Source organism: Prionailurus bengalensis, chromosome A2 (assembly GCF_016509475.1).
Source record: "Prionailurus bengalensis isolate Pbe53 chromosome A2, Fcat_Pben_1.1_paternal_pri, whole genome shotgun sequence".
NCBI lineage: Eukaryota > Metazoa > Chordata > Mammalia > Carnivora > Felidae > Prionailurus > Prionailurus bengalensis.
The window spans coordinates 146,003,765-146,020,669 of NC_057348.1; the positions used below are offsets into that span (position 1 = coordinate 146,003,765).

Below are 16,905 nucleotides of genomic sequence, written 5' to 3' on the forward strand. Positions count from 1 at the left end.
TAGCTATTCTGGAAAACGGTTTGGCAGTTTCTTAGAAACCTGCAAACACAACTATCATCCGACCCAGGAGTTGCCCCTGTGGGCATTTATCCCAGAGAAACGAAGACTTAAATTCACCAAAAAAATCAAGACATGAATGTTTATAGCACCCTTATTTGTAACAGTCAAAAAGCTGGAAACAGTCCAGATGTCCCTCAACAGATAAATGGTTAAACTGTGGCACATCCGTACCAGGGAATACTACTCAGTAATAAAAAGGTATAAGCCAATAAATGCAGCGACCTGAATGAATCTCCAGGGAATTATGGTGCGTGCAAAGCCAATTAAACAAAAAAAGTTGCATATTGTACGATTCCATATATATGGCGTTTGTGAAATGACAAAACTATAGAAATGGAGAACAGATCTGTGGCTATCAGGGGTTAAGGAGGGACTGAGGGTAGAAAGTGGGTGGCGATGCCTTTGAAAGGGCAACAAGAGGGACCCTCGTGGTGAAGGAAATGTTCTGTATCTAGACTTGTATGTATCAATGTCATTATCAGGGTTGCGATACTGCAGGATAGTTTCCGTAAGATGTTACTATGGGAAACTGGGTTAAGGGTACATGGAATCTCTCTGTATTATTTCTTAAAATTCCATCTGAATCCATAATCGCTTCAAAATAAAAGGTTTAATTAGCAAACACACTAGTTTAAAAACCCGACGATATAAAAGGACACAGGCAATTACTATGTATTATAAAAAGCAGACTTGGGTCTCTCAGTTTCAAAAAAAACCGAAATTACTATCAGGTACTACTATTAGGTCAAATTTTGGTTATGACTTGGGGAGTTGAAGGGAAAGAAATGGGTTTTCATTTCTGTCAATTTCCAGGAGAAAAAAACCCGAAGATACAGACCAATCTGTGTATCTGAGGTAAACCTCAGGTCTTAACACTTTTAATTTTAAGAAGGGTCCAAAAGAAATGCATTCCTTTATAGCTGTCTTTGAAATATTGTTTGGACTCCTCAGAAAAAATATGGCGTCCTTCACAGAATAGCTTATTCCAGAAGGGTGGGTCACAGCTGCAGTTAAAGGGGAGACAGGAAGACACGGAGGAGTTGAAGGCATTCGTGGTAGAATGAATGAGGCTGGGGGGGTGGGGTAGGGGGAGGTGGGACAGCTGGCCTAAGGGACAGTGGCCAGGACTTCACACCAGATCCCCTGGTGTGCCATCGACTTCCTCACCCTGCATTCCAATCCTAGTCCTGTCTCCTTTACTGAACATCAAGCAAATCACATCATCTCCGTGCCTCAATTTCCTCCTCCTCAAAAATGGAGCTAAAAGTTTCTACCTCCTGTCAAACAGGATATTTGCAAGGGTAAGTATCTGTACAGCCTGGAAATGTTTGAAAGAAAGGTCCCAAGAAATAGTATCTGCAAATGTGGTTCATTCAGAACATTCAACTGAAAGTCTGTTTTATATGGGGAAACCTGCATAATGGAAGGCAGTGATTTTGAAGGAGACTGGTGAAAGGGAAAGACAAAATGAATGAGCTTGAAACCAAGTCGGTAGCTCATCTGTATTTCCTCAGTTGTCCTCAGGTTACTGATGGCAAATTCAGCACTGCCCAAGCCATGTGGGGCCCCAATCCACCAGCAAAACCATCTCACTAGAACGGATTGTCCATAGTAGACGTTAAAGGATTGGAAAACGAAACAATTAAGAAACCAAAATCTCACAAGACTGCAAATCCACTAGGGACCTAAGCAGTGGTCTGCATCGTGCCACTGAAAAACGTTACGAGCATCGAAATAAGCAGCGACGCGACTCTTCATTTCATTTTACCTGAAGCACTAATTGAATTTTGCCCGGTAGTTTAGTGACTCACTCAGGTCTGTCTGCCTGCACTTGAATCTAAGCTCTCTGATTGCAAAAGTCACAAGTCGCACTCATCTTATGTCCCACGGTCCATAACTTTGCGTGTAGTTGGCGCTCAGCGACTACTGAATTGAACACATGCTCACAAATATTATCTACCACTCCTAGCTTGAAGAAATATACTTAAGTTGTTCCAAAGCAGAGGCCGACCCCCTGGTGTTTAGCTTCAGCCTTGTTAACTTATCGAGCAATGTTTTTTATCAGTTTCTCAATTTATCACAAGCTAAGGTCTGTAAGTGGAAATTTTTACTGATGATCTGGCGGGGGGGGGGGGGAAAGGTTTTAAAGAAAAATTCTGAGCCCAGAAGGCCATGGGGCAAGACAATGAGAAACTTTGTGCTTTGACTGATAGCGGGCGTAACAGCCTGCTTCTTATCAATAATTACCGGATTTTTTAAAAAAGTTTTAATTTTCTAGTATTTACTCACCAGTATCCAGTCTTGACTTGATATGCTGATACCTTGGGTTTTGTGGTATTCTTTTGGTTAGATACTAAAAAATAAGAAAATTCACAAAATAATCAGGTTAATGTAAAAATAAGGGTGACAAAGGTGGGAAAGAGTCAGATACTTAAAAAACAGAACAGGTGATAAAATTTCATCAAATTTAATGATTTTTTAAACATTTATTTATTTATTTTGAGAGAGAGAGAGAGAGAGAGAGAGAGAGAGAGAGAGAGAATCCCAAGTAGAGTCCGCACCGTCAGCCCAGAGCCCAATGTGGGGCTCGAACTCATGAACTGTGAGATTGTGATCTAAGCCGAACCAAGAGTCGGATGCTTAACCGACTGAGCCACCCAGGCACCCCAAATTTTATCAAATTTAAAGAAGGAAAGAGCCCTAGAGGTCCAACTGTCCATTCAATCTAGGACTCTTCGCCACAGCATTTCCATAGGTGAGAATGGTTATCTTGTTTCCGTCAAAATATTTTCATTTTTTGTCAAAATAATCTCATGGCACTATATAATTAGGAAGAAAAAAAAAAAAACCTCGTAAAAATTATTTCTGACATTGAGCCCAAACTAGTCTCCCTTTAGTTCCATCCATCCAGTCCACTGTCACAACCCTGAACGAGACACCCTCCACCCCCGCCTCAAGAAATCTGTTCAAATAACTAAAGGCAGCTCTCTGGTCCTTCTTTTTTAGTTTTACTCTTGGTATGATGAGGCCATCTCCTCTGGACACCCTTTAGATTTTCTCCACATCTCCCCTAAAAAGTAGCTTTTGGACCCAGACCTGGGCCCGGCGCCCAGATGCTACTAGGCGGGGACCCTGTTTGGCAGTCCTCCCCTGCTGCTTGCCTGGAGTCTGACACTCCACAGGTGGCATTGCGATGGCATCTGCTCTCGGGGCCACTAAGGCTCATCATGGGCCCAGGGTAAGTTTGTGGTCATCAGAGAATGCCTAGGTCAGGTCTCCCTTGTCCTGTACTCTGGGAGGGACCTCTAAATCCAAGCGCAAGACCTCTACCCATATTAAGTTTCACTGGCATTTGCGAAAGCCATCCAAGTGAGGGAAGGCTAGTGAATTGACATTTCAAGATCTAGATTTCTTGGGACGCCTGGGTGGCTCAGTAGGTAAAGCATCTGACTCTTGGTTTCGCTCAGGTCATGATCTTACAGATTGTGGGTTCGGGCCCCACATCAGGCTCTGTGCTGACAGCATGGAGCCTGCTTGGGATTCTCTCCCTCTCCCTCTCTCTGCACCTCCCCTGCTCGCTTGCTCGCTCTCTCTCAAAATAAATAAATAAACATTAAAAAAAAAAAAGATCTAGCTTTCTCGCTCAGGCTTTTTTCTGGTCTACAAGTATGAAAATCGTATGTTCAGTCACAGGTAGCTGTGGAATACGAAATTAAAACTGGTTAATACTTTTCTGGCTTCGTCTTCTGCCACTCTCACACATGACCCCATGTTAGTGTTGCCCGAGTGCTCCCTTAATTTGCTGCACTCCCTCAGATCCTCAGGCTTAGCAAATGTCTGCCTAGAATGCCTTTCCTCGACTTGTCCTCGGACAAAACCTTACTTCCTCTGTAAGGTGTCCAAGGTGGAATTGGGCATTTCCTCTCCCAGGCTCCCAGAGTACCCTGTACCATTGTTCACACCCCACCCTTCTCTATATGCCCTTGGAGGCAGGGACAAAGACGTACTCATATCTGTGCACACCCAGGACCTAGTACGTGGTAGGCACATTTATTGAGATGCAGTCAACAAATGAATATCTAGAATGCAAAGTATATTACAGTAACTACCTGGTTCCTTGGAAGGGAACACCAAACTTTATTATTATTTCTTGAGATTATCTTTATGTATTTATTTTTTTTTTAAGTAATCTCTACACCCAGTGTGGGGCTTGAACTCACGATCCCAAGATTAGGAGTTGTGCGCTTTACCGACCAAAGGAAAAAAAATCAGGTGGAGAACTAAAATTTAAAACCCCTATCATATGCTCTTGAAAACACAGTTAACTACGGCATGTCCTGTTGGCCAGAGTTTTGAATTTCAGAGACTAGGAAGAATTTCTAAGAACTGGGGGCACCCATAGAGAATTATCAACTTCTAATTTTGCCAAGAATGGTCTTTTATTGTTATTAAAAAAAACTCATGACATTGTCTCTGGTTTTCATTTCACTCTAGGGAAGTAAAACCTTTGTCCTGAATGCTTAGCATTGGGCCTCAGATGTGTGTGTGGAACCCCTAAGCCTTTTCATCCTTAGAGAAAGCCTGGAGAGCCCCCGTTTCCATCTGACCAGTAATCTACTGTCTTTAAGACAAACTGACTCTAACACCAATTCCAACTCCGGAATTCCTAGATGAAGATGGAGAAGATTCTTAAGCGAGAGAAGGGAAATATTTAAAGACTAAAAGGGGGAACTTTAGGGCAAGATATCCCAAAAGAAGACAATATCATAGCAAAACAAAACGAAACATCAAAAAAAAAAAAAAAAACCCACAAAAAAACCCAAAAAATCAGGGAAAACATGTGTCTGGTAAATTGAGTCAAGAAAAGCTAATAGCAGAATTCAGTTATCTTAGGCTAAGGGATTTTTTTTTTTTCATTTTTCTCTGTACTCGGTATTTTTATAATTTCTATATGCTATTTCCTGTTTTTACTTTTGTTTTGTTTTGTTTTCTGCTAGTTTCCTAGCAAAGTGTCTTTTGAAAAACTCCAGGCTAGTCTCTGCTGAACCAAGGGGATTTGTCCATACCTAAGCCAACATAGCTAAGAAGTGAGGGTGTCTCTGGGGACCAGGGGTGGTGGCAGCAGAATGATGGGGGGGATGGGGAGGAGTGTGGACAGCTGCAGTCGCTGGGCCCCTCCCGCCCCCGGTTTTCCCTTACATAGACTAATGAGAAATCCATATGCTGCAGTAGAAAAATGTAGTGTCTCTTTTCCATTTTCCCAATTTGGTCCAACTTCTCGTTCCTGGCTTTCGAGTGCCAACCACAACGTAAAACTCTAAGGAGACCATCACAGATTTTATGGAACCTTCATCCTTTTTTCCTTAAAATTCTTGTTTTGGGGGTGACTGTTTCTTGACCTACTGACCAACTGGCTTTTTTTTTTTTTTTCAATGACATAAACAGGATGGAATGGTGGAAAGTGAAAGAGCTGAGAAAAGTTCTTTCAAGATGGACTATTCGTTCATTCATTCATTCAACAAAGCCTTATTGAGCACCAACCCTTCAGCAGACATTTACTGGGTGTCTACTAGGAGCGAGCGGCCATGCTAAGCACACAGAGCCCTCCAGCTCTCAGTGGTGCTGGGAAGAAAGACAAGTGAACAAAGACCAGTGACTAAAAGAGTCAAGAACTGTGTCCTGAGCCATGACTTCCAGGCTGAAATCTGAGGGCTAAGAAAATGAGTCAAGCTAAAGGAGTGGTAGGTGGAAGGCAGGGTTTCTGGCAACTGGTAGACCTGGAGCATAGGGGGCAACATGGGGTCAGATGAGACTGAAGAAGCAGATGGGGGTGGGGGGGTGGCGTTCATAAAGGGCCTTGTATCCACCCATGCTAAGGAACCTGGATTTTTTTCCCTGTAGATGACTATCCTTAAATGGGCAATTTTGCTGCCCCCTTGCTCCCGGGGACAACAATGTCTGAACACCTTTTAGGTGGGTGGTGGCTGTGGTGGGGCTGCTACTGGTACCCAGTGAGTAGAAGCCAGAGATGCTGCGAAACACCCTACAATGACAGTCCCCCACAGCAAAGAATTAGCTGGCCCAAAATGTCAATAGGGTTAAAGTTGAGAAACCTTAGTGTAGACGATTGGGGAGTTACTGAAGAAAGTAAGAAGACGTGATGGGATTATATTTCCATTTTAGAAAGCTCATTCTGGCAGCATTCTGGAGAGCTAATAGGATCATAGTCAAGGCTGGAGGCACAAAGATCAATTAAGAGGTAGGTGTGCTAAGAAGATCTATGATGCTAAGAAAGTGGCAGAAGAGATGAGGAAGAGGAGACAGCTTCAAGATGTAAAATCAGTAAGATTGAAAACTGACTGGTATAACAGGGTGAGGACAGTGTTACCATTCTCCAAAAAAGGGAATTAAGGAGGAAGCATACATTGAAAAACAGGAGGTTTTTCATGTTGAGGCATGTTCAGTGTGACGTATCTGTGGGCCATCCAAGACGGAAATGGTGAGCTGGCTATTTGGGTCTGGAGATCCGGAGGTCTGGGGTTGCAGCAGGAAGGTTTGGTGATTGTCAGCATAAAGGCAGCAGGGGAAGCCATAGGAATGGACAAAATCACCATCAGGGACCGTTTAAGATGAAATAGCCCAGCACTTAAGGTCTGGTAGAGAAAAGCACCATGTTTGAGACTCACGAGAGGCCAGAAGAAAGTGGGTCATGAAAATTAAAGAAGAGTTTCAGGAAGAAGGGAGTGGTCAACAGTGATCAATGCTGTCAAGTCCAAGAACAAGAGGTCAAACATGAACAAGTGAGCAAGAATGAAGGCCAAGTAAGAGAATAACAAAGTACATTTGGATTGAACAAACCAGAACGTTGTTGACGGCCCTGGTGGAAGAGGTTACAGTAAATTGACAGAAGCAGAAGCAAAACAGCAGGTTGTATGAGATGGGGAGGGAGGAAAACACAGGATAGCAGCCAGATGGCCTTTTTTTTCCCCCTTGAGAGTTGCTAAGGAATAAGTTTTTCTTGTTGATTTGTTTTGTTTTGGAAGAAAGGAGAGATTTGAGGATGTTTAGAGGCTAGATAATAGAAGTTGGAAATGGAGCAAGAAGGTATGGAAATGAGGGAGTGGGAGAGGATGAGGCCCGGAGCCCAGGCAGAAGGCTCAGCTCTGGATACTGGCTATGCATTCAAGATAAAGATACCAGACAGGCGATCACAATGAAGTTCCTCGGGAGGAGGGAGGAAGCTAAGAAAGTTCATGGTTGTGATATGATCAGGGGCTCTTGGAGAGCAATCAAAAATGTGAAAGACTCTTTGAGGGCTTACATCTCTAGAAAGGTCCAAAGATAATGTCCTCCCCGTGTGGCCATGCCTCCCCAGCCACTTCACTTCCACTCTGCTTTCAAGACCCAGCACAGACACGTCTTCCAAGAAGACTCCTCTGAAGGCCCCAGTCAGATGGACATCTATTCCCTACCTGGACTGTCACGGCTCTTTGTACTAATCGTGATTACTCCTTGCTTCCGGCACTTGGGACATGGCTCTACCTTCCAGATCTCTGCACCTGCTGTGAGACCTCACACCAGCAAGAGCAGTCAGGACTGCCTAATGGATGGAGATGGTTCTCACACCTGAGCAACACACAGCATGCGTGTCAGCACCACGCGACGGCCCTGGGAGTCTGAGGCAAAGGGAGCACTCACACACGGCTGGGGGATGTGGGAGACTCTGTGGGAGAAATGGCACTGGAGCTGTGTCTCAAGGGTTGAACTTCTATGGATACGATGAGAGAGGAAACAGGTGGGAAAAGCATTCTGAGTGGAGGCAATTCTAATAGCAAAGCCACTTTAAAGGCAAGTGTAAAGAACAGCATGTTTTCGATTTGCGAAAGAAGGTACAACAACCGTAATGAAGGCAGCCGATGCTAACATTTATTGAACACTAACCATGTTGTCAGGCACTCGACTAAGCATTTCACCTACATTATCTCATTTAATCCTCACAACAGCCTGTGAAGTAGATACCAGCATTATCTTCATCATACATAGTAGGAAAACGGGCACAAAGTAGAGTGACCTCTCGAGGTTACTCAACAGGTGAGAAGGATGGAACCTGGATCGAAACTGGGTCGTCTGGCTCCAGAGCCTCCACTCTTCCACACTCATTCCAGGGTTCTGAAAATCAGATCCTCTGATGGATTTTTGATAGTCCACGAGTCCTGTGAAACTACGCAAAATTTTGTGTGTGTGCATGTTTATGGGGAAGGGGGTCCTTGTTTTCCCCAAATTTGCAAAGAGATTTGTGACCTAAAAAGGGTTAAGAACCAGGGGTATATGAAATCCTGTGCTGTACGGTGGGACATGGATAGGCAGCAGGCTCCAAGTAGAGAACCCTGAATGTAGACGAAGGGCCTGGAGTAGGCCCTGAAGACAATGGAAGGTACCAAAAATACTGAGCTGTGAGCCACATAATTGCAAGAGTATTTTCGCAGATTACTAACACACAATTTACGAATCCATGGATGTTGGAGAGGAAGGGAGAAGTATGAGAATCAACAGTGGGATTTTTCTGAAGGAAAATCACTAGAAAACGAGTGGCATTGTCCGAATCTCAAATCATTCAAACACGAATGAGCTTTTCTGACTTCCCACCTCTCTCAAAATGGAACTCACAAGGTTGGTTGTATTTCAATGGCAACATATGTAATAAGATTTGCCTTTAAAGGATTTTTAAAAATACCATTATACATTTTGTTCAGAATTTCCCTATTTATCTCCTTTGTATAGACAGGAGGTCCATCAAATGAAGGAAATGAATTCAATCTTGAAAAGAGCCTCATTTAAGGCAATCTCACACTTAACATAGGTCTTTTAAAGAGCTTTTTTTTTTAAATGGGAGTTTTGATCTGGCCCAATTCTACTGATCTCAAACACTAACCTTGACCCTGTATGCACATGTAGCAGCCCCTACTTTGCCAGCAGCTACTACCTATGGCTGATTGTATTTCTCAAGATGTTTGCAACAGAAATTTCCCATCTCACTTACACTGTGATGTTGAGACTCCTCCCATGGTGGGGTGGGGCCAAAGTCTCCACCCCCAGCCCCACTGGAATCTGGATGGGCTAGTGAGTGTGATGGAAGTGCTGCCTTATGACTTCTGAGGCTAGATCCTAAAAGGCAATACAGCTTCCACCTACCTGTCCTGGGACATTTGTTCTTGGAATCCAGCTACCATGTTGTGAGAAAGGCCAAGCCACACGGAAAAGGCCATGTGTAGGTAGTATGGCTGACAGCCCCAACTGAGGGCCTAGCCAACAGACTGTATCAATGGCCTTGAAGAAGCCTTCAAGTTAGCTCTAGCTCTAGCTTCTGTCTGCCTGAAAAACCACAAGAGATCCCAAATGAGAAGTGCCTAGTCGCGCCTGGTCAGCCTCCAGGACCATAAGAGATCATAATAAAATGACTATTATTTGAAGCCACTAAACATGGGGTGATTCATGAGGAATCAATCTATAATCGGAACATATATTCCGATATATAATTGGAACACCCTCCCCTCCCCGCTTCCTTTCTAGCTAAGCAACTTGGGTGGGGCGGGGGGGGGGGAACCCTACACTGGGTATCTGCACTTTACTCCTCTATCTATTGCATTGCAACATGGCTACCGTCCCCACTATTCTCCTATGGTTCCTATGGCAGCTGGCCAACATCAGAGATCCCCTAATTGCTGAAAAATGGCTCCTTTTCATTCTTTAACTCACTTGACCTTTCTGTACCATGTGACACTGCTATACAGCCCTACCTTCTTCAGTTTCCACTCCCTTGGCTTCAGTGATACCTCTCTCCCCTGATTCTCCGATGACACGCAGATCATTTCTGTCAGCCATTTAAGCACCATGTTCGCCAGGATTCCATCTTCTCGATCTATAGCTTCTCTGTGGGCCAAACACTTAGGTTGAATTCCATTTGTATGCTTCTGATATCCAAACAGGGAACTGTAGCCTGACTTCTCCTCCCAGCTCAGCCATATAGTCATGTACTCATTCAACAAATGTTTATTTGCATGCCAGGCAGTGCGACAATGCATACAAGTTTATGCTCTTGTAAGTATGCCAGAAATAAACAAATAAATAATTACAGATTACAAATAAAATAATTACAGATCACGAGCTACTGGATGAAGATAGCATATTGAACACAGGCCTTTAATTTCACTTCCTTCCAAAACCTCAATTTTGTCTTCTATTTTAAGGACATGAAGCTCAGAAAACCAGAGAGAGTGGGAGAAGGTACAGCAATAGATTTTTGAAGTCTAGAAAGCAGATCGACAAAGGAAAATGACTTGACTGATTCAAGAAAATCAAAGGGAAGGCCAAGAACAATTCTTAAAAGGCTCAGGAAGTGACAGCTCCAGGCACCTCCAGAAGTGGGGAGTAAAAGAAGGGGCTGAAATAAGGAAAATTATTTGAAGGCTGATTGAAAAACGACTGGATCTCCAAATCCCTGTCCCCTGTGTGCCCCTGAGTGACCTCCCCTCCTCCACCATGGCAGATCTCTATAGATTTATTCCCTGAAAAGAGTTTCTGGACTGGGAGGTATCCAGACAGAGAAAGGCAGAGATATCATTACTGAAAATAGGGGCATTAAGTGAATGATGCATACTAATGTTGAAATTTAGCTCCTAGCTCTAATTCCTCCAGGAATTCAGTTAGGCTTTTATTTTCAGGAGACTGGAGGAATTCTCTGAGCAAAATCACCAGCCTAAGAGGAAAGGGCTGAACCTACAGATTTGGGAGGATAGTTCCCCCAAATCATGGCCCAGTGAGATCTTCCTGTAGTTAGGCTCAGCATCAGCAAGTCCCTCTCAAATATACAGATTCAAATCACCTGTTTAAGTTTCCTTCTCAAAACATAAATTAATAACTTAGGATTATTTATTAAATTATGTATTAAATTAAAGAAGCCTGAGAACATTGCTATGAAGTGAATCGTGTCTCCCCCCACCCCACACCCCCAAATTCATCACAATGTTCGCAGGTTTCTTTTAATTCTAAATTATTAATTTATGTTTGGGGGTTATATTGAAGCCCTAATCCCCAATGTAACTGTATTTGGAGACGGGGCCTTTTGGAGGTAATTAAGGTTAAATGAGGTCATAAGGGTGGGGCACAAGTGTAATAGGATTAGTGTCCTTATAAACAAAGACACCAAAAGTGTCCTTATAAACAAAGCTCTCTCCCCTCTGCACAGGGCACACAGAAAGAAATCTAGTGAACACAGTGAGAAGGCAGTCATCTACAAGGCAGCAGAGACCTCTCACCAGAAACTAAACTGGCCAGCACCTTGATCCTGAACTTCCCAGCACTCCAAAACTGCCAGAAATAAATTGCTGTTGTTTAAGCAACCCAGTCTATGACATTTTGTTATGGTGGCCTGAGTTGACTAGTACAAACATCTCCAACAAACCAAAAAGAAAAATTGCAATAGGGAGGAAATACACTATGCAGGGAAAAAAGTAGTTCAAAAAACTATCATTAGAGAAATGAAAACATATATCCACACAAAAACTTGTACATGAATATTCATAGTAACATCATTCGTAATAGCTCCAAAAGTAAAAACAACCCAAGTGTCTATCAAAAAGAATAAAAGAAGTATGTCTACGCAAAGACTATTATCCAGTAATAAAAAGGAATGAAGTACTAATACGTGATATAACATGGATGAACCTTTAAAACATTATGCTAAGTGAAAGAAACCAGTCACAAAAGGCATTTTGCATGACTCCATTTATATGAAATGTAGACAATAGGCAGATCTACACGGAGAAGATTAGTGATTGTCAAGACTGGATGGGGAAGACAATGGGAAAATTGGGGAGTGATAGTTAAAGGTTACAGGATTTCTTTTTGGTGAAATGAAAATGTTCTGATCAATGATGATTGCACAACTCTGTGAATATATTAAAACCACTGAATTGTATACTTTAAATAGGTGAATTAGATCTCGTAATGCTGTTACTAAAAAATGAAAACTTGACAACTTAAAAAAATTTTAAAAACTTTAGCTCTACAACCATACCAAGTACTCATGTAAGCGTTAAAAGAAAATAATTAAGTTGGGCTGTATTTGTCTGACATGGAAAGATCCCCAAGACTTATTGTTAAGCGCAAAAAGCAAGTCAAAAAGCCATATATCAAACGTTATAACATCTGGGTAAAACAAAACCACAAAATAAAATTCTCTCTCTTTACACACACAAGTGTGTGCTCACACACACAGACACAAATGCAGAGCAAGAGTTTTGGCAAAGATAACTGGAAAAAAATTATAAATAGCGATGTAGGAAAATTTTTCTACATATTTACAAAACCTTATAAATAGTACAGAATAAAATAAAGGCAGATAGAAACTCCAGGAAAAACAAAAAGTGGTAAGAAAGAAAATGTAACCATAATGATTACTGCTTTGGCAATAATCAACATTTACACAGTAACTTAAAAAACAAACACACAAACAAAACAACAGTAAAAAAAAAAAATCCAATTAGAAATCAGGCAAAAGACAAAAACAGATATTTTGTTGAAGAAGATATATAAATGGGAAATAAGCACGTGAGAAAAATGTAAGATGTTCAGCCTCAGTATCCATTGGGGAAATGCAAATTGAGACCACTATGAGATGTCACAGTGCACCCATTAAAACCACTAAAATAAAAAATATCGACAATACCAGATGTTGCCAAGAATGTGCAAAAACTGAATCTCTCATACACTGGTGAGGAGAATGTAAAATGGTACAGTCACTCTGGAAAATAGTTTCTAAAAAACTCATATATGCTCACATACGACCCAGCAACTACACTCCCAGGCCTCTATCCCGGAGAAATGAAAATGAACATCCATACAAACAGCTGTACCCAAAAGGTCGTCTCTTTATTTATAATAGCCTCAAACGGAAAACAAGCAAAATATCCTATAATAAGTGAATGGGTAAACAAACCGTTATACATCCATGCCCCAGAATCCTAACCAGCAACAAAAAGGAACAAACTATTGCCGTAAGCCACAACTTGGATGTGTCTCAAGGACATTAGTCTGAGTGAAAAAAAGCCAATCTCAAAAGGTCACATAGCGTGTGATCCCACTTATGTAACATTCTCAAATAACAAAATTACAGAAATGGAGAACACATTGGTGATTGCCAGCGGTTAGGATGAGGAGGAGGAAAGTGGATGGGACCAGGAAGGGATAGAACGAGGGAGATACCTGTGGTGATAGAATAGTTCTGTATTTTGATTACAAATATAAACCTGTGCAAATCTGGATTAAATCTACACAAGTGAAGAAACAGCCTAGCCTAGAACTATACATGTATTATATAACCGTCAATTGTATGGCTTTGATAGTATACTATACTTACATAAAATATAATCAGTGGGGCAAAGTGGGTAAAAGTACATGGGACTGTACTGTTTTTGCAACTTCCTGTGAACCTATAGTTATTTCAAAATAAAAAGGTTTTTTTTTTCAGATTTTATTAATTTTTTTTTTTTAGTGTTTATTTTATTTTATTTAAAAAAAAATTTTTTTTTCAACGTTTATTTACTTTTGGGACAGAGAGAGACAGAGCATGAACGGGGGAGGGGCAGAGAGAGAGGGAGACACCGAATCGGAAACAGGCTCCAGGCTCTGAGCCATCAGCCCAGAGCCCGACGCGGGGCTCGAACTCCCGGACCGCGAGATCGTGACCTGGCTGAAGTCGGACGCTTAACCGACTGCACCACCCAGGCGCCCCTAGTGTTTATTTTTGAGAGTGAGAGAGAGAGAGCACACGGCACATGCATGAACGACCAGGGAGCAGGGGAGGGACAGAGAGATAGGGAGACAGAGGATCTAAAGCAGGCTCTGCACTGACAGCGAAGAGTCCAACACGGGGCTTGAACCCACAAACCGTGAGATCGTGACCTGAGCCAAAATCAAGAGTCGGATGCTAAACCAACTGAGCCACCCAGGCACCCCACAATAAAGTCTTTTATAAGGACACATCAGGGTCCAAAACAGAGCTCTTAAGAATTAAAAACATGATGGTAGAAATTAAACAGAAGGATTACAAGATAAAGTTAAATAAACAATCTCCAAAAGAGGAAAAAGACCAAGATGTGGAAAACAGGAAATAAAACTTGAGCAAATTAGAGAATCAGTCTTACAGAAGCAACATGAGAATAATGAATTCAAGCAAGAGAGAATGGACAAAGTGGGAAGGAGAAGTCAACAACAAAATGATTCAACAAAATTTTACAGAATAGACATGAATTTCTGGTTCCCACCACAATGAGTGAAAACAGACCCACAGCAAGGCATATCTTTGTGAGACACAACACTGGAAACACAGAGAAGATTCTACAAGCTTCCAGAAAGGAAAAAAATCAAGTCACCTACAAAGGAACACGTGGCTTTGGACTTCTCCACAGCCAACACTGGATGCTAGAAGACCACAATGGAATGTTTTCAAAACGCTGATGGTCTCCCACCAAGAATTCTATACTCAACCAAACTTGCAGGCAGGTACATGTGAAGGCAGAATAACAACATTTTCAGACATGCGTAACATTTTGGACAGAAATAAAAAATATTGGGGCGCCTGGGTGGCGCAGTCGGTGAAGCGTCCGACTTCAGCCAGGTCACGATCTCGAGGTCCGTGAGTTCGAGCCCCGCGTCGGGCTCTGGGCTGATGGCTCAGAGCCTGGAGCCTGTTTCCGATTCGGTGTCTCCCTCTCTCTCTGCCCCTCCCCCGTTCAAGCTCTGTCTCTCTCTGTCCCAAAAATAAATAAACGTTGAAAAAAAAAATTAAAAAAAAATATATTTATTCCGCATGCACTCTTTTTCAAGAAACTACTGGAAATTGTGCTCCACTAAAACAAGGAAATTGGACATCTTCCTCCAGGACACAAATGTATGACCACACAGAGCATCCGTGCTTCTCTCCCCTACACTCCTCTAATCTCATCAAGGGTGTCAGCACCGATGGGTAGCCCCGGCTGGGAAACTAAGTCATCCATTCCACTCTCATTTCTCAAAGCTAAGCATGAAGTCTTAACGACTTAATTCCCTAAATATTTTTCATTTCTGTCCCTAGTTCGATGGCCTTACTGTATCATAAATACCACCTACCTAATCTGCCTATCTCCAGTCCTGGCGTCCTCAAATCCTTTCTCCACAAAGCAGCTATAGCCATCGGCCTAAAATGCAAATCTGACCACATCACCCAGTTACTTACAACTTCTCAAAGGTTTCTCAAATTCAGACCAGCAAGCAAGATAAGGATGTGGCAAACTGCCAGTCTCCACACCTCCCTCCCTCGCCTCCGTGGTAGAGATTATATTCGATCCTGGCATTCTCCGGCAGAGCCCAAACTCAGCCTCACACCTTTCTCAACCTAGCTCACAGATATCCACCGCGCAATGAAATGAATCGCGACTCCTGTTCCGTATAAAGGCCAAGGACTTTAACGAGGCACAGGGGGGGCCCTTCCAGAATTTACTCCTGCTTCTCTACAGGGAACTGTCCGCTCCCCCCCGTTTCACACCTCATCTTTGCTTTTGCCATTCTATCTGGGACGCTCCCTCACCTGGCTCATCACCTTGCCATTTCATACCACCTCCAGGACCTTCTCTCACTTCCTTGAGTCCAATCTTTCCTCTGCGCTCTTTTAACTTGTTCCCAAACCACACCGTACTCAAATTCTGTGTACAAGTCTCCCTCGCTAGGCTGCACTTACTAAAGGGCAAATGCCTTGTCTTACTCTCTGTATTTCTAGCACCTACGGCAGTGTACGAGTCCCATAAACATTTGTTGAAATTAAATGCGCACAAATGCAGCAGGGCACCAGGGGTGAAACAGACAAGAAAGTAAAAGGTCCCATCGGGAAGAGGGTACACTAACGTCACAGTTTGCTTCCTGTACACATGGCTTGATCTGCTTGTTCCTGCTCATCCTGTATCCCCAGAATCAGAAACGATGGCTCCTTTTGACTTTGCTCCTTTTAGGGTCCAGGGCGTTCATCTGCATGTTCGTTATATTGTGGAACTGCCACACCTAGACTGTAAGCCCTTTGAGGGAAGGGGCTGTGTCTTCGGGCACTTCGCTTCTCTGGGCGACAAATGGCGGGGTACAGCGAACGTTCGGGAGGGTGGTCTCTCACCACCTGACGCCGGACTTGGCTCGCAATCCCCCAGGCCCGCCCCGCCTCCCTCCGCTCTCCAGACCCCTCCTCACGGCGGCCGCCTCCCGCCTTCCGGCCGACGGAAGTCGCTAGCTGCTCTTCCCGGCCCACGTGGAGCCTTTTCCGGTGCGCCCGCCCCCTCCGGCTCTCCGATCGAGACCTGACCCTCACCTCGGGATTCCCAATGTGCCTCCGGACAGACATATCGGCTCCAACCGACCACGCCGGGATTCTAGCCTCGCCGGTAGCCTCTAACCCTAACTTCCTACCCCCGACCACCTCTCTCGGCCGCCTCCTTACAACCTCTACTCCGATTGGCTTCCCTGCCCCGGCTAGCCAATGGAGGCTCTGTTTACTCTCTCTTTCCAGGGTCAAGGGGGAAGCGAGACGCCGCTCAATGGTTGCCAGGGGCAACGGGGGGACGCCGGCTGCGGAGGCCTTTTGTGCTCTGGGCAAGGCCCGGCAGGCTGCTGCCTGAGAGCGGGAAGAGGGGCGTGGGGGGAGGGGCAGGCTGGCGCCTGCGCGTGAGCGGCTATGCGGAGCCCGGGGGAGGGGGGGGGAGGGGAGGGGCCCCAGAGCAGGAATTGGTTAAGGGGGCTTTGGGGGGAAACGAGCTAATGTGCAAG

At 43.7% G+C, this 16,905-nt stretch overlaps 1 protein-coding gene across 3 annotated transcripts in view; it reads right to left on the reverse strand.

The window, feature by feature from the left end:
- Positions 1 to 16,698, reverse strand: part of CEP41 (centrosomal protein 41) — a 48,934-nt gene extending 32,236 nt beyond the window's left edge. Inside the window, exons 1-3 of one of the 3 annotated variants that reach the window (XM_043590463.1) lie at positions 16,451 to 16,698; positions 15,411 to 15,493; positions 2,350 to 2,413 (exon numbers count right to left, since the gene is read on the reverse strand). In XM_043590463.1, coding sequence (XP_043446398.1) covers positions 2,350 to 2,413; positions 15,411 to 15,452 — 106 coding nt within the window. In that variant the 5' untranslated portion in view covers positions 15,453 to 15,493; positions 16,451 to 16,698. Of the gene's footprint in view, positions 1 to 2,349; positions 2,414 to 15,410; positions 15,494 to 15,999; positions 16,279 to 16,450 lie in introns of those variants that run through there. The other 2 variants (XM_043590464.1, XM_043590462.1) reach the window with 2 other exon arrangements.
- Between the last annotated feature and the right edge of the window lie 207 nt (positions 16,699 to 16,905).